The sequence below is a fragment of the Muntiacus reevesi genome, chromosome 2 (assembly GCF_963930625.1).
Source record: "Muntiacus reevesi chromosome 2, mMunRee1.1, whole genome shotgun sequence".
NCBI lineage: Eukaryota > Metazoa > Chordata > Mammalia > Artiodactyla > Cervidae > Muntiacus > Muntiacus reevesi.
This window is the reverse complement of record NC_089250.1, coordinates 121,899,384-121,917,791: the sequence shown is the minus strand read 5'-3', so window position 1 is coordinate 121,917,791 and position 18,408 is coordinate 121,899,384. Positions and strand designations below refer to the sequence as shown.

Genomic DNA, 18,408 nt, shown 5'->3' with positions numbered 1-18,408 from the left:
CTGGAACCCAAATTTTGTTATCTAAGATCATATTCTGCTACAAGAAGCTTGCACTGCTTGGCGGACGGTGAACCCAGGCATGCAGTAGGAAAGTGTGAAATGAGCCAGAACTAAGCTAATGCACACAAGCAAGGACTCTTTCAAAGATGGAGAGAAATGATGACCGAGAAGCTGCTTAAAGTGCTCCCATTGCCCCATCAATGACATTTCAAGTAAACAAAACAAAGACTGTAGAAACTAGGAGGATCTATACAAGGCCAAAGGTCACGATTATGCTCAAAATGGACAAATTATCATATAGAGTGAGGTAGAAAGATTCATCCTTACCAATGTGGGTCAATTGATCTTTTCCCAGTTATAGGAAAAGGAAATGCATGACTTATGGTGGTTAGATCAATCATTGCCCACCGCAGCTCAGGGGGATGGCTGTGGGGAAATTGAATTATTTTGTTCTTTAAAAGAAACCCAACATCAGGGTCACCCACTTACAGGGGATCAAATCAGAGTCATGGGATATGCTTCAGGGAAATGGGCTTTCCAGACTGTCTGACAGATAGAGGCAAATTGAAACACTAAAGACTAGTATTTCTAGTGATAGCTGCTTTCTCCTCCTAGGTGAGGATATGACTTAACTACTTCTGTTTTTGTTTAGTCACTAAGTCATGTCCGACTCTTTGGCAACCCCATGGGCTGTAGCCTGCCATGCTCCTCCATCCGTGGGATTTCTCAGGTAGGAATACTGGAGCGGGTTGCCGTATCCTTTTCCAGGGGAGCTTCCTGACTCAGGGATCAAACCCGTGTCTACTGCATTGGCAGGCAGATTCTTTACCACTGAGCCAAAAGGGAAGTTCAACTACTTCTGTATTTGGCTCAAAACTCAGGAAGGATTGCATTTATAGACAGGTCCTTACAGAGAAGATTATTTGTAGACTATTAGAACAGATTCTCCAGGATAGTAATGTTGGTGAATGTAAAAGCTTATGGTTTAGCAGCAGAGTTCCCTAGACTAGGCAGGGACTTTCTCTGAATACACAGCATCACCACAGCTGCCTTCCCAAAATCCCACCTCCAACCCTGGGATTCTGGGGCCAGTTGTCTGTGCCTGCCTTGTATGAGCAACTCACTCTGGACAGAATTAACACTTCTTTACCAAGGTGGAAATGCACTCTAACCTTCAAGTATGCTGAGTGGTGGTAGTCTCTTCCTGCCATCTGATAATCCACACGAAAGGCTGACTGACCATTAGCGTGTGCTTCAGCACTGTCTATCTCAACCTGTCTCAATGTGACTAGTGCCATAAAAAGTAAATAAAGTACCAATACATCAAGAAATCTGAGGCTCTAGGGTGTTAAACTGTCTAAATTTATGTGAGTGCTTTCAATAGCTCTGAAAACCACTATTACGTTATTCAGGGCAAATGGAATGAATGGAAGTCTTCTGCTTATCACATGACACATGACAAAATAAACACCCAAAAGAGAGAATGATTAACAAATAAAACTAATCAGATTATAAGCAATTGTCTGAGTGCTAGATGACCACTAAAACTCCCCTATTCCCTTAAGAAACCACCTTCCAATTATCCAGTTTGATACCAAATATTGCTCAACAGATCTCCGTCATTCCGAGTGCTGAGGGCAGATGTTTTAAAAAGAGATCAACACAATAATAGCTATCCTTATGATCTGTGTCTCTCAGAGGGTCTATCCCCTTAATTCCTAGATGGCACTTCTCTCCTCCTATAGGGAGGGGGGAGGAAAAAAAGGAATGGCTGTCCTTAATTGTTGCTTTGTTTGATTTATTAAATTCAGAGTCATTATCTAAAATGGGGGTAATGTCATTAGAACTCAGGCTTCTCTATTATTTCTTGGGATGGGGTTAATTTCATATTTGCAGAGTCATAAAGTAAAGAGTCCAAAATCTAATTACAAAGACTTAATTTCATAGCAACTAAAGAGAAACATTTCTATCATAAAGGAAAATAAATACTGCACTACTTCGGGAAACGATTTGTCAGGAACTGGGGGCCTAGGAGGAGGGTCTCCATTACTGTCATTCAACTTTGCATGATAATGCATCACCTAGGCTTGCAAGTCTGCGGAAGGGAGTAAATTTAATCAGCTGAAGTCAAAGTAATCAGGCTAGGGTTGACACATTTCAAGAAAGGTCAGCGTTAAGCACATTTTCTCCTCCTTAACTCAGTTACCATGTCATCGTCTCTGAGTTAGTATTCCTCCAGCTTGAATCTATAAAATGGATGTCTGCTGCAAAGCGCTAACTATGTTAGGACTAACAGGATTTATTTCACATTCTATTATTTGTTATTCCTCATAATTTTCCATGTGTCATGCTGGAAGACGGGTGAGGTAATGCAATTAAGCTCAGAGTTGAACAGCTAAATGTATATTAGCAAATCAATCTGAATTTGTGCATAACCCAATCATGGTCCCACTGGCCGTGGAGAGGAAATTCATTTGCTTACATTATTCTTTAACTTGGTTATCATTTGCCAGAATTAGGTGGTGAAGTCACATGTGCTTCTGTATTGGTATGGAAGCACCACTGGATTTTTGGAAGCAACTGCCTTAAGTCACATGTTTCTGGAGGAATTTTCTCCTCCAGGGCAGCTGGCTAATTCTCAGGGAAAGGAAGAGAGGGTGGCACCATGATGTGAGTATACTTCAGAGATGGCAAACCTTTATCAGGTGGTGGGGTGGAAGGTCCTGCCTTTGAGGTTCCCACATTCCATCACTTCCCCTTCATTTTACATCTGACCCACTTTGCAGGCACAGGGCAGGCACACTCCCAACGACCAAAAAGGGAAATCTAGCCAGAACTAATTTTACATCTTTGTTTCCCAAGGGGTTCCCAAACTGATTTAGAACAAAGGCCTATCTCACATCAGATTCCAGCAAATGTTGGCTAGTTGCTCACAGGACTCGATGGTGGGCAAGGCTGGAACAGGCTCTGGGGTCCAGTCCTTCCCCACAACCCACCAGAGCTTCAGTGTGTTATCAGCCTGGCCCCAGAAGAGCCGTGGAGGCTCCAGGCACCCTCCTCACTGCCCAGCAGTAACTTGGTACCCAGGAAGAAGACAGCACATTGAGCGCAGGGTGAAAGTGAAGGTGAAAGTCATTCAGTCGTACCTGACTCTTTGCAACCCCATGGACTATGCAGTCCGTGGAATTCTCCAGGCCAGAATACTGGAGTGGGGGTAGCCTATCCCTTCTCCAGAGGATCTTCCTGACCCAAGAATCAAACCGGGGTCTCCTGCATTGCAAGTGGATTCTTTACCAACTGAGCTATGAGGGAAGCCCAGGGTATGACTGTGTTTAAAAAGCTCACACAGTATTCATCCCTAATGTACTCTCTTGGTAGTGTGATACTGAAATGATATTGAATCTGTAAAACACCATGGCTTCACATTGCTAATTCTGGAAATTCAGCCTTATTACCGAAGGTCTGACACTCTAGTAAGGTGCCTCTGGGCTATCAGATAAGCAAGATGAACTTTGGAGCAAAGCAGAGAGTTTTTCTGTAATAGACACAAAAACACTGTACTCTCCAAAACTTTCCTCTCCATGGATCTGTTTGACTATAAATGTGAAAATGCCAGGTACAGTTAGGGATTCCAATTATTCATCCAACAGAAAATCAAAGTCCTGACTGCCTTGCTGCCTGCCTTCCCTGCCCCTCATTCAAATTAAGGTGAACAGAGACATATGAGAAAAAATTCAACAAAGAGCATGGTGAAGAGAAAAGATCACCAAATTTTTAGTCACTAGTCTTAGGCTCAAATTCAACTTCACTGTTAAGTATTAGAATCTCTCCAGGTCTGACTCTACTGCCACATCAGGACTGGATCACATGAAGCCAAGGTGCTTTCCAACTATAAACTCTCATTAATTCTTGCTATCTCTCTCCCTTAATCTCCCCTCTACATGCTCCCTTCAGACCTGTTACTTCACATAACCATGGAACTCCAATATCTTTCAAAAGACCTTTAATTTTCCTTTTTTGTTCCATTACCTTCACTGACTTTTTGACTCTGTGATTAAATCACTGTTTTGGTTCTTGTCATCTATGAAATGCACAATAACTATAGTCAAAATGTCACTTTTGGGTGGTCTTCTCCTGACACATTGGCTAAGGTGAGCTCTACAGGCTTAGGTCACCAGATTACATGAACACAGCTACATCAGTGCCTGACACTGGCTTTGCTGAGAAATTAAGTAGGTAAAATAAACGAAATGTCGTTCTCTAACTGTTAAGATGGCTTTGTACTGAGATAGTCATGGCTAAATATGGTTGAGTGTTTAATTTTGGAAGTGAGAGCAACTTTGTGTTATACAAAATTCACCAGTGGTCCAGTATAACATGGTAATGAAACAGGAGTATGTATTGCATACAGGGTTCTTTTGCACATAGATGTGATAGGTCCCCAAATCAGTTCCCTGGGGGATATTTGCATTTCAGTCTGCTTTTCTCTTAAACAGCCATAAACAAAAGATAGGGTATTTTAGTTAAAGGTATAAGCCCCCACAGACAAAAGAAATGGAAAAGCAGGAACAGAAAGAAAATTGTGAGAGCTGTAAGGCTGATGATACTTACTATCATCTTTAACTATTTTAAGACAATTTGATGATGGTTAACAATATTATAAAAACAAAAATATACGCTTTTCTTTGTTTTCCAAAGGTGACACCCTAGTTTGACTTCTCCTTGTGTAACCACTGTTCCTGTGCCTTTGACTGCCTTTGGCTTCCTCTTCCCAGTTCAGACGTTTGCTCCTCTGTGACCCTTCCTCAAACATGCAAGGCAACGCTGGTTTCTACTTCTCTGTTCCCATGGCAGCCTGCTTTCAGCATCTACCAGGGCATAGCCATGCTGCATCACCATGATTGCTTATTTAATATTAGTCCTAGTCTAGAGCTACCAGTAAGCAAAGGCTGAGTTTCATTCAACTGTGTGTCCTGGGCACTCAGCATCAGGCCTGGTAACTGGTAGATGCTCACTAAAGGCTGGACAATTAAACAAGGCAGCAGCTTGGCCACCAGCGATTCGGGCTCCACGTCCATAGTTTACAGTGTGGCTGGGAAGTAACTGCCCAACCAAGGGCTACATTTCCTGGCACCTCATGCATCCGGATGAATCCTGCCCAAGGAAAATTGGACACACACCAGTTCTAGGCCAGAAAAAGAATGTGTGTCATTTTCTTTGCTCTCCCTTCCTTTGTCTGCTCACTGGATTAGATGCCTAGGTGACAGTAGTCCCTGAATGACATTCCTCCCAGTTACTGATTGGACCATATGTAAGAAACCTCTAATATGCCAGGCTATTGAGTAGGTGGGATTTATTTGTGACAGCAGCTAGTACTACTCTACCTGTATGATAAGTGACCAAGTGAAGGAATGAATGCATGGGCAAATGCCGATCACTTGCTACATGTCCATAGGAAAGCCCATCACAAAGGAGGACGTGACATCACCTTCAGGAGATCCAGTTTCAGCTGTATTTCCCCTTGAGTGGACGAGCACAAAGCACCCACAGTGATGCTCATGTACTCCTCAGCGTTGATGACTGAGAGCTGCTCCAAGATGCTGAGTGAGGCTCCCCGGTAGCACTCATCATCCAGGAAGATCTTGATGAAGGGCACCATGCCGTGGTCTTTCAGGACAACTGGGGACCAGACAGACAGTATTGCTAGAGTGATGGGTACCTTGGCACCTTAGTTTCAATTATAAGGACAGCTTTACTTTACAATTTCCAAGTTTGTTTGGCTACATATGTATGTGTTTTTTCCACCCATTAGAAACTTTTTTTTTTCAAAATCAATTCTTACTGTTAAAATAAGAAGAGGAATAGAGAAACTATGTAGCTGAGAATTTAAAAAAAAAACAAAAAAACGCTTACTTCTCTAGTGAGAATTCTGCTTTTGAAACCACACTCCCCCCCCCCTTTTCTAAGTAATATAAACTTTAATTGGACATACCTCTGACACTTATTTCCACATTATTCCCTAATCTAGTGAAGTGAGTGAAGTTGCTCAGTTGTGTCCGACTCTTTGCGACCCCATGGACTGTAGCCTACCAGGATCCTCAGTCCATGGGATTTTCCAGGCAAGAATACTGGAGTGGGTTGCCATTTCCTTCTGCAGGGAGTCATCCCAATCCAGGGACCGAACCTGGGTCTCCCACATTGTAGGCAGATGCTTTACCGTCTGAGGGCAATTCTTATCTTATCAATTCTTATCTCTGCCTAAAGTCTTATTAAAAGCAAGCCAGAATTTAAGAATGAATTTAACTCATAGGCAGTTTCTTGGGATGGTGGGGGAGCAGAATCAAAGAAATATGGCTAATGGTATGTTTTTTGTTTAAAAGTAATCTTAAGAATTTCTTCCCCAGGATTGATCTTTGGAGTAATTACATGTAGAATAAGAACCAGGAAGTAACTGGATCATTCAAATGGCATGATGTAGATTTGAGCTGGTCAACTCCATGAAGCAGGATTTCCCAATTATGAGCCAAGGATTCCTTACATGGAATCACCTAGGGGGTCTGTTTAAAAGTAGATTTCTGGGCTCTACCTTGACCTGATAATTAGATCTCTGGGAGGGAGCCTAGGAATATGTATCTCCCTTTTAACCAGAACCTCCAGGAAATCTTTTATAGTCTCACATTAGAGATGTTCTCCCATAATGAAATAGTCATTCACAGTTGGTATAGTTGACTGTGAGGGCCCCAGGTAAAGATGCACCAGATCACCAAAAACCCACTCATGTCACTTTTTCGATGCATCTGCTTCATAGTATAACATACATGCATGTATTTTTAAACATGGGAGCCACATGATCTCAGGAAGCTAAATTATTTTTTTAATGAATGAAGCTACTAAATCCATCATGGGCTAGAAGCACGTCAAATTATATCTCTAAAAATGATGACAATATTTTACAATTCGAATCTTTTTATAAAAGCAACTGTAATCGGTGCAGCAGGATATTAAAAGATTTTACTGGAGAGAAATGGGGTTTCTGTGGTCTCATAAATTTAAGATAACTCTGACTCACAACCTTATTTAGCAACCTAAACAGTAAAAAGTGTCAACTGATGTGTCTACCAATTTACTGATGATCACCAGACATAAAGCAGTAAATGGACATTAGCCACAGCCATAGTGTTGGCTATTCTTTGGATATAGCCTTTGAACACTGACATAAATCATCAGGAAATAGTCAGTGTTTCCCCAAGCAGTCACAATGTGAATTTGGTACCATTCTCACCTGCATTCCTAACTGACCCTTTCAGAAGCGTGACCACAGTTTTCAGCATCACACAAGTCAGTTCTCTTTCTGTATCTTGAACTCCAGGATTGAACTCTTTGTTTCCTGCCATATTTAAGAAACAATGAAAAAAAAAATTTAAGTACATATGATATGGCCCCAAATCTCCAATTCTATTACTTTTCTATCCTCTTTGTTGTCATTGTTCAGTCAGTAGGTCATGTCCAACTCTGTGATCCCATGGACTGCAGCACACCAGGTTTCCCTGTTCTTTACTGTCTCCTGGAGTTTGCTCAAACTCATGTCCATTGACATGTCCACTGTCTATCTTCTTAAAGAAAGATGAATATCATGCTTCCGTTGTAAAGGAGTGTGCCTCCCAACTTGTAAGATGTGACCCTACAATCCCTACATCAGAAGCTCTCCAACTTGAATTGCATCAGAGTCCCCTGGAAGGCTTATAGAAAAATCCAAGGTATGTATATGGGGCATGGTTAGGCAGGAAAAGAACCAGGCCAGCACTCTTGAGGCAGAGGTGAGGAGATGCTGCCAAGAAGCCATGGGTATACATACAACCCAGCAGGGCACAGAAAAGTGTGGCCAAGTTTAGAGGGGCAAGCTGGGCCAGCAAGGCCCTGGTTGTTGACCTCTGTTCCGAGTGGGAGATCACTGGGACCTACAGCACCGTGTGAGCAGGGTAGACCCCAGAGCTGATCCCACACCTTTCTCCCACCCAGAGCTTCAGGCCTCTCTTCAGGCCTTTCCCTTTTGCATTCCTGAGGTCCTGTCGTGTTGTTGCCCCATCTACCCATCTATGCAGGCAGACAATAACTGGTGCAGGAGGTATCTGATAGCTTAGAACTCATCAGGCCTGAGTTAGCCCATGGGTTGGCTTAAAGTTACACCTAGCCCTCTCAACTTATCATGGGGAAGAGCAAGCAAGTTACAGAAAACAGGGAGGCTGCCTGCTCTGTGAAGCCACGTATCCCAAGGGTACTCTCTCTAACCTTCATGGCACCAGGCGACTCTTGCACACTCACTTCTCTCTGTTATGTTGATGGGTGGTGAGGCTGGCATACAGACCAGGCCCAGCTAACACTGACCCCGGCCCATTCCCCACTTCCCCTCCTGATGCTCCAGGGAGGCACCTGACTTCCTCAGGATCTTGGCCTGCTTCCGCAGCTGAGCCAGCAGCAGACCCAGAAGCCCCGAGTCCCGGAAGATGTCAGTGAAGAGCGGGTCGCCACCAGCAATCCTGAGGATGCTTTGCAGGGCCACGAGGGTACAGAGCGACTCCGGGCTCTCCTGGATCAGGCGCTGCACCTTCCGCAGGATCTCATGGGGCACGTAACGCAGCTCAAACACCAGGGCCTCCAGCATTTGGAAGAAGTGCCTCTGCACCAGGGTCGGCTTCAGGGGCACGATCTCCACAAACTGCGAGATGGGCTGCAGGGTCCACTCCAGCAGGAAGAAGTTGCGGGTGTTCCAGGTCCACATGGTCCTAATGGATGACAGGACTTTGGTGCAGAGGATGGGGTCGCTGACTTTGTGGAAAACATTCTGCAGGACTTGAAAGGCCTGAAGATTCTTCACAGTCACCCCTGAAGATGCAAAAAGGAATCATCCTGCAAGCCATTTCTCCTGACTATGCTTAGAAATATGTGGTTGAATTATCACGAGGATGTGCCATTTAAAATTTCTACTTTCTAATTCCTGTAGTTAATATCTATCACAAGTCCAGAGAAGCCATCTGCATAAGGTATGAGTAAGGTTAGAACTGCATTGTCCAAGATGTGCTGGCTAATTAAGCATTGAAATGTGGCTACTGTGAACCCAGGCATGCCTGAGTTAAAAATACACGCCAGATTTCTAAGACATAGCACAAAGAAAAGAACACGATGAAAAAAATCATTAACGGTTATTTATATGCTCACATTTTTGATGGAAATATTTTGGCTATATAGAGTTAAAGAAAATACATTATGAAAAATAATTTAACCTGTTTCTTCTTAATTTTTACAATTTTGTAATTAGAACATTTAAAATTATGTAATGTGGCTCACATTATATTTCCATTGGGCAGCACAGGGCTGGAGGACTGGTTTTAATTAGCTAAAATCAAATGATGTTAAAGATTACTAAGCAAAGTCAGTTTCATTTCTAGACAAGCTGTTAAATAAAAAGACCATCCCCCTTTTTCTCTCCAGATACAAGGTCAAGTCTCATTCTATCCTGCCCTTGAGACACTTCCTCACAGAACTCACCACTTCCAGCTCTCTCTGCCTCAGACACTCGAAATGTTTCTGAAACTCCTCTCTAATCCACACACTGCCCTGTATGTCTGCTGGAGTCACATCCAGTGGCTTTCCCTACACTGGCCCCACAGCTTTTTACCCTCCACTTCGTCCCCCTCCTTCCTTCCTAGCCCACCCATCCTTTGCCTTGAAACCTCTCTTGAATGAGACTCTCTGTACAGTTTCCTGACTGACCCAGGCAGAGCTAAACCTCACCCCTAGTGTCACCTCTGTTCTTATTTTATCAGTCAGTTATTGAATAGATTATAGCTCAGGATTTATGTGACAGTCTCTGTAGAGCATCTTTAAGGCAGAGACACCTGGCCTGTTCACCGTGGTTTCCAGCATGGTGCAGAGTGGCTGCTGGACAGAAGCATCAGTACATGTTGATTGAATTCATCAGTCAATCAATCAATCAAAATATCATAGAACTAAGGAGGCACTGACTCTGAGCCTGGGTTGCTATTCCAGGGCCATCAGCCCCTGTTAGACAAGCAGATGTCACAGAGTAAGTCACATCAGAGGTGAGAATGGAAATCATAGACTGTCTCCATTATTTGAGCAAACATATCCTCTAAGTCTCACCCAGGGCATTTGGGAAAATGTATAAAGGAGAGATTCTAAATACATAGGTAATCCCCCAAAGGCGTGACAGAATCAGACCCTGCTGAGTCACTGACAGGTGCCACATGTTTGTTTCTGCACAGAGAATCAGGAAATGATCTGCATAGCCTTGTCAGGGCACAAGGCACCCAGAGATGCCCAGAGACCCACCAGAAGCCTCGTGATGGAACTTGAAACCTTCCAGCTGCGGGTAAGTGATGCTGTCGAACACCTTCAGCTCTGACCTCCCACAGGTTGTCAGCCATACCACCAGCCCGAAAAGCTCCTCCAGGTGGGGGTCAACCTCGCTCTGGGTTAGTCCGTCGTACCTGTGGGGACAGACGAGACCAGCTCCCTGGATGTCTTGGACAGAACAGCCAGGTTTGCTCAAGATGCTCTTCACAGGGAGATGGAGGCAATGAAGATCACAGTGCTCGGCATGACCCCAAAGATCTCCACCAGTTTAGCACCAGAAGGCATGATGGTGGGTGGGGCGGGGGGATGGATAAAAGTCACTCTGTTTGCAAGCATCAGCCCTAGATCTAAGGACTTGCAGAGATACAATACAGAGAAACCTGTGAAGAGCCACAGCATCTGCTCACAGGAGAGCTGCTTTCCGTGGTAGGACTCCCAAAATGTATGGGCTTCAGGCACCAGCAGGGCAGGAGCACTCCCAAAATGAGAGATTTGATATTTCAGAAGAGCAACAATACAAACCCCATGGGAAATAATTGGACTTTATTAGATTTCTTCTTGCTTATTTCAAGGGTGGGTATTTCTTTCATTTTCAGCTACTTATGTGTAGTGGGCTGCCTTGCTCTTCTCATGGAGAATGGTCTCTTAAGTCTCATTGTCATGTCAAGGGTAAAAGTGTTCGCAGTGTGACTTCCATTAAGGCAGAAAGGAAAACAAATGAGCTGATTTGGGTCTTTTCTGACATTCCCTGAACAGTTTATTTTCCCTCTTGCCTTCCACAAGAAGTCTGGGGAAAACCAACCAGCCATTTAACCAAAGAGATATTCAGGAACTGCTATGACAGAGACATCCATGGTAGCAGTCACCAGTCAGTGATGGTCCAGACTCGTGTAAAATATGGCATTCTTGTAGAGACGTTCCTTGGGCTTCCCTGGTGGCTCAGACAGTAAAGAATCTGCCTGTAATGCAGGAGACCTGGGTTCCATCCCCGGATTGGTAAGATCTCCTGGAGAAAGGAATGGCAACCCACTCCAGTATTCTTGCCTGGGAAATTCCATGGGCAGCTACAATGAGCTATATAGTCCATGGGGTCACAACAAGTCAGACACGACTGAGTCTGTTTAAGGCTAAGTGAGTCTGACAGACTAAGCACATAGAGACGTTCATTCTGTGTGTGCCTTTGGAGGAAGGTCCTCTGGATGTTGTCGTCTAATCCCATTCCTTTGGGATTTCAGTCCCCTTATCCGAGTCATCCCTCTAGACTAAAAGCCTGACTGTAGCAAAATCTGTAAAGCACAATGGTAATCTGCACCCTACAGATGAGCAACGCTGCTCATATTCAGAGCTAAGCCAAGGGAATTTTTGTGGCTTTGCCCTTACAGAGCTTCCCCATAACCAGTGGAAGAGTTTGGGCCATCCCCAAGTTTCTTTCACTTCCATCCCTTGGTTTATCAAATCCCTGGACCCAACTTGAAGAGGACATAGCAATTCAGAGTGGAGGAAATTAGTCCAGATTTTGCTGAGTCACATCGTTGTGTGTTTCCCATGGATGAATAATTTGAGAATAACAGTAGGGGAAAGGCCCTCTGAGACAGGGAATGGAAGGAAGCCAGCACAGCAACATTACCAAGCAAGAGCAATTGGAGCTTAGTCCTCCTGGGGACTCTGAAGGCAAAGTAGAGCTATCCCACCCAAGGGGCAACTTTGCTGGGTGTATATCCATCAGCTTCTACCAGCCATTGGCAGAGGGCTAGTCCTGGTGTTCGCTGATCTGTGGGCACTTCCTGCCCCTCATCACACTGGCAGAGCTCGTCACAGCCATCCTAGAAAGCCTTCCAAACAGGATATAGACCTGACAGGTGACTGTCAGAGCAGCAGGCGTGCCGGCAGTACCTGCCACCAAATGGACTTGGTAAAACTATTATTGAGATCACCCACTGGTTTCCTAAAGAAGTAGCTTCAAACTCAGCTGCACATTGTATTACTTTTGCAATAAAAGACTCTCTGGACACCATCTATGGAAATTTATATTTCAGAAGACATTCTGAGAAGCCTCAATATCTTTCTCCAGAGCATCATATATGGTTCTGAGGGCCTCAGCTTCCACTGCACAGCCTCAGATCCCACCAAGCACAGCCACTTACCGAAGTAACACTTTGAGCAGCAGAGGGTAGCCCTCCCCCGTCTCAAACTCCAGGAACAGAGCTGAGGAGATGGGATAGGAGTCCTTCACAAAGCCCAAGACGAGGCTCACTACCTCGCTCACCTCAGGAGCGGGGAGGGTGTCAACGAGCCTGGAGAGGTTTTGGAGGCAGATCTTGATGCAATCCATGGCTGTAGAGGGAAACACACCCATGCTGAGTTCAGAGACAATAGCTTTGCTGCCGGGGTCATTCCCTCCCCACCTGACTTTAAATTGTATGTCAAGATGTGAATAACAATTCATCCAAAACACTTCTGCTGACTCCTGGATCAAGAAGCCTCCTCTCTGAGAAGTGTCTTCCTGAGAGCCACGCTCTGGGGCCCAGATGGAGAGTAAGTTAAAAAGGAAGAGGATGAAAGTCTCTTAGCCCTCTGCCCCTAATTTCCAGCATGCAGAGGGATCCAGGTCTGTTAAATAACAAGATGTAAGACACAAGACCTGAGTGTCACAGGAGACCTTAAGGAAGCAATGCTGTGCAGAAATTAGCTTGATGAAAAGTGCAGGGAAGGATATATGAAAACGTGGGAAGACGAAGGGCAAAAAGATGGTGTGTTTCAGCTGCTAAAGAATTCAGAGGGTTGGAGCCTGGAAGTGTGTTCTACAAGGTAGAAGGCAGAAGACAGTCCAGCTGGTATGTGGCCTGCTATGGAATGCACTGTTTACCCCAGAGCTATGAGAAGCCAGGGGAAGAACTGAGTCAGCAGAAAGATGCCATTGGGTTTGCATTTTGATGGATCACTGTTTTTAGGGTTCTTTCATTAGGAGAAGCCTCTTCTGAATGCCAGGAAACCCACGCCAGCGTTCAGAAAAAGTGTCTCCCAAAATTTGAGATAAGGCATGTTCAGTCCCTCACCTGTGAGGCCAAGGACACGATCTCAAGACTGCATGCTGGGCAGGGAAGCACTGAGAGTTGCTGGCTTGGCAGGGAAACACCAGCCTAGTCCTCACTTCCTGGCCTTCTCTTCAGCCTATAGGCCCATGGAAAATACTCATTCCCTGCAGGGGCCCTGGGCACAGGACTCTAGGTGACTAGATCTCCATAACATGGCTTTTTTTTCCAGCTGGGAATAATGACTACAGTGAGAGACCCCTGCCAGCGAGGCAGGCAGCTTTTTCTCAGGGGTCTCCGAGAAACCCCTGTGTGGGGCTGGTCTGTGAGGGGTGCATGGGCTACTGAGCACCTCAGGCCTGGCTCAGCCCTGCACTGTTACCACTGGACCATAGCTTCATCGGGAAATTTCAGTCATGAAATTGGGGATGATGTTTCATCCCAGGGCTCAGTTACAGTCAGAGGGGGGACTTGTATGTGCCCAGCTCTCACCCCCTGACATAAGAGGGGGTGAGAGGTCCCAGAAAGAAGACAAGTCATAGGACAAGTGCTTATGGACAAGCAGGTCATATTGGCAGGCTCAGATCCTTTGGAGTTAACCCAAGAGATGGATGGTTGTGTTCCTAAGAGGTACTTCAGCTGGTGAAGCTGAACAACAGTGGTGGGAAGGTCAGCTGAAGACTTTTGTTAAAACCTACTCATCCAAGTGATCCTTGCAGAGCCTCCCTCCCTGCCCCACGGTGGGCCAGCACCTGAAAGGAGACCAATACATTTCCCCAAGATTCTGCAGGTCACAGTGGTGTCTGTGCTTCCCAGCATTACCTGAGTCCTTGGGAGACAGACAATGCTAAGGGAAGTCCTGGGACAGCTAAAGCATTGATTCCCTCAGGGTACAGCCTTTGATCACAGCCAAGTAATGATGCTGGGATGCTGACCAACGGGGCATCCACTGCCAGGTGTTATCTGAGGGCTTCAAATGTGCCAACTCATTAATGCATCACAACAATCCAGTGAGATCAGTGGGATTGTTATCTCCATCTTACAGACAAAGGAACTGAAGCACACAGGCGTAAAGTGCTGACGGTCACTCAGCTAGGAGGACAGGCCAGGAGCCCACAGCCTGGCTGTCTAACCTCAGAATCTAAGTCCTTAACTTTTACACACACTGTCCAGAGCAGAACCTAAGGCACTGGAATTGGGCATCTCGGGTTTAATATGTGATTCTGTTCTTCACTAGCTGGGGAGCCTTGGCAAATTCTTCTGTCACGCTTAATCATCTGTTTCCTCACTACAAAATGGCATTACTCATCAATATCTAGCTCAAAAAAATTAGATAATATACAAATGAGCTCAGCATAGTATGTGTTTGACAGTATGTGTAGTAAATAAGTTGCCCTTTCCCCTCCCTTCCAATGGATCATCAAAATGAACAGTAAAAGCCCTGCCGTAAATGGACCTAAGTAATAGAGGGCCACCTACTAGGCATAATTGGGCATCAGTGAAAACCCTGTTTGTTCATCTCTTTTCTGATCCCTGGAGTCTATGCTAATGCTGCCAGGGCATCCCAGAGTCTTATTCTAGAAAGTGTGCCCACAGACCATCCCTGGTCTCCCAGGGACAAACCGTGTAGGTATTGGATGACGCCGACATTCTGGGCCTTGGAGATGGTCTTCAGCACACAGAAGGTGGGCTCCTTCCAAAAGTAGCAGCTGTGCTCCCGAAGACACGTCGTGGCAATCATGAGAGACTGGAGCTCATTTCCTGAGAGAAGTCCCTCCAGACCCTGAGCCTCACCGCAAATGTTGAGCAACATCTGAGGGGGAAAAATACAAAGTCTCTGATTAGGAAGCCTCCTTCCTGTAATGCATTTCTTCCTTAATTTTCCTTGTCTCAGCAGGAGAGAGAAAATTGTGGATGATCACCCGCTGCCTGAGACTGGTATGGTCAACAGCCACCTATAAAAAGGTGGCAGGGTGAAAATGTGGACTCCTAACCCAGTACAAGCAGTGGTTATCCTTTCCACGCCAGAATAGCACAAAAGTGTTTGACTTAGAGAGGTGTCTTATTATAGAGAAATGCAGAAAATGCCACCTGTGATTAAAATACAGAATTAACGGTGCTATTTAAAAAGAGAACCATGTTCCTGAATCCCTGGCTGGCACTCAACCTCTACTTCTCTGTAAGATTACGAGCGTTATCCTATAACTTCCTAGCTGGACTTCTTGCCCCCACCCATCCCATGTTCCTATGGTTACCTCCTGAAAACCTCCTGTGCACTGGCATGGAAACCAAGCACTCTAATATGGCTCCCAGAGCTCTGCATGGCCCAGCCCTGCCTCTTCCATCACGTTATCCTACGCACTCTCCTTTTGGTTCTTGGTGGTCTTGCGGGGACCCTCTTCCACTTTGGCGAATATGGAAAGCTCTTTCTGTCCAAATCCTTGAGCCCCTTTTTGTGCAGTGATGGAGTCTCAGCTGGATAGTCATGGAACTGAGGACAGGTCCCCTTTTCTGGTCTCCCCTGAAGATGGCAGGTGATGGTGGCCATGTGACCCTTCACTTGGCCAGCCGTTTCTTCTCCTCTCCTGTCTCCTCCCTTCTTCACATCTCCATCCCAACCTTCAGCTCCCTGGTTCAATGCCATTTCCTCAGAAGTGTCTCCACCTATGCTCAACCATAAGTCAGGTCCCCTGGCTCTCGTTTCCCAGCACATCTCTCAGTTTTCCATCAGAGCATTTAAAAAATTGGACCCTGCTCCTTTATTCCTGTGATTGGTCTCCCCAGTTGGCTTCTCCATCTCTCTGTCATCTCTATGAGAGGGTGTGGGTCTAATACAGAGATGCACCCAAGAGGAGCTCTGTATATTTTTATGGAATGAAATAAGGAAACTCTGAAGAACCTTGAGGTGGTATCGCTGTGGCTCACATTCTGTCCGTACGTAGAGAGGACCACTGAAGACAGGGCTGCATTAACTCCCTGAAGAGCACGTGGAAACCACACAGTAAAGACTTGTTTCAGTACCCAATACTGTGTCCTGACCACCACTCAAAATATGATTTATATGTGGGCAAATGAGGCCTAAATGTCTAACAAGTGAAGCTTAGGGGACAGCCCTGAATAAGTGGAATCTGGCAAAACTCATGAGATACCCACTGGCAATGAGGATTCTGGCTTGAGCATTGGCCTAACCTGGATGCAGATGTGAATATGCATGTTCAGTGGACAGCGGCACTGGCAGTCCCCAAATGGTCCCATGTACCTACTCCATGTGATACCCTAGCCAAGGCACAAAGAGAAGTAAGACAGACAGCACCCCGCCTCCGCTAGAGAGGCAAGAGAAGTTTTCTGGAGAACACAGCACACCAGAAGCTGAGAAAGCAGAACTTGTCGGTACAGGGGTAGGGGAGAGAGGTGAGAAGTTACATGAAAAGTCTCTGCCAGTTAGAGAAGATAGGAGAGATGGGTAATGGCTTGAACACACCACATGTGATAGTGGCCTGAAATGGTGTCTGAGAGGAGAGATGGAGGTGACCCCACAGAGTGGTTAAATGCAGACTCAGAAGCCAGATTCCCAGGGTTCCAATTCCTGCCCCCACTCACCTCCTCTATGACCCTTATTGTTGTTGAGTTGCTAAGTTATGTCCCACTGTTTTGTGACCCCACGGAGCATAGCCTGCCAGGCTCCTCTGTCCATAGGATTTCCCAGGCAAGAACACTGGAGTCAACTTCCATTTCCTTCTCCAGGGGATCGTCCCCACCCAGGGCTGAACCCATGTCTCCTGCTTGGCAGGTGGATTCCTTACCACTGAGCCACACTTGGACTTTGGACTCGTGTTTACTCACCGTACTTTAGATTACACTGAATGAAGATGACAATACCACGCACATCCTGTGATAAAAGAGAGGACTCAGGGAGGTGATGGGTGTGAGGTTATGGCACAAGGCTGGTACATAGCAAGTACTTATAGAGTTACATAAGGGGGGCTTAGCGAGTTTGTTCTCAGAGATACAGGGGCCAGAGACAGGAGGTTCCAGGTGCCCAGGAGGGCAGGCAGGACCCTAGAACACAGACTGGAGGACAAGAAGTTGGTGCAGCCAAGCGGAGGAGGAGGAGAAGCACACTGTTCTGGAAGAGAACAAGGGCAGCACAGAGGTACAAGGAGGTGGAGAGAAACTCTGTCTTCCAAATGCACGGGATTCCGCAGCATTTGCAGAGCCTAGGGGCGAAGGGGTGAGCTGGGCCCTCCAGGAGAATAGGGGAGGCTCAGAGCTAAGGGTATAGAGAGACCAGAGGAGGTTGGAGAAGCAGGTTGGAGGACCAAGAAGCTTGGTCTTGGCCCAGGAAGCCCAGCCCTCCCCCTACTCACCTGCACAAACATCCTCTGAACTTGAACATCACTCTCCAAAACCTCATCCTTTTCCAGAGGAAAAACAAAGAACAGGTAAAGGCACTGGAGGAGCAGGGCTGGGAGCCCAGATTCAGCAACTCTGCCCAGCGTCTCCTGCAAGGGAAGTTCAGACATTACCCAGGGCTAAAGAGCACGGCTCCAGACCCAGTCCAGAGAGGTCAGCCACGAACTTGGGGAAGCCACTTCCTCTCTCTCGGCGACACATTCTCAATTAAGAATGGAGACAATTTGAGGGCCAGTGGGATAGCTGTGAAGATTAAGTTTACATAAAGTGAGTATTGTGTGCTAGGTAGACATATCTTTTACATGATAGAGAGATGATAGGAAGGATGGGGGAGGGGGAGGGCTGCTGCAGAGCAGAAATCAAGGGCATTCCTGGCAATCACACTGCTGATTTTGACAGGTTTCCTCCTGATGAGGGAACTGGGAACTCAGTCAGGAAGCAGTCAGGCTGAGAACAAGTTCAAGCATCTGAATCAAGGACGTGATCAGGGCCCTTTCTATCCCCTTGCTCAGATCCAAGACCTCATCTTGACCCAAACAGCCCTCTAGGTGAGGACCTACATAGGTGAGCCACACACCTCAACAGCCCC

General features: G+C 45.9%; 1 protein-coding gene across 4 annotated transcripts in view; it reads right to left on the bottom strand.

Moving 5' to 3' along the window:
- The window catches only part of WDFY4 (WDFY family member 4), a 247,190-nt gene that overhangs the window by 196,527 nt on the left and 32,255 nt on the right, over positions 1-18,408 (bottom strand). For all 4 annotated transcript variants that reach the window (XM_065919941.1, XM_065919942.1, XM_065919943.1 and 1 more), the window contains 7 exons: positions 17,774-17,908; positions 15,030-15,219; positions 12,519-12,708; positions 10,351-10,508; positions 8,431-8,883; positions 7,283-7,387; positions 5,489-5,679 (listed from right to left, as the gene is read on the bottom strand). In XM_065919941.1, coding sequence (XP_065776013.1) covers positions 5,489-5,679; positions 7,283-7,387; positions 8,431-8,883; positions 10,351-10,508; positions 12,519-12,708; positions 15,030-15,219; positions 17,774-17,908 — 1,422 coding nt within the window. The remainder of the gene's footprint in view (positions 1-5,488; positions 5,680-7,282; positions 7,388-8,430; positions 8,884-10,350; positions 10,509-12,518; positions 12,709-15,029; positions 15,220-17,773; positions 17,909-18,408) is intronic.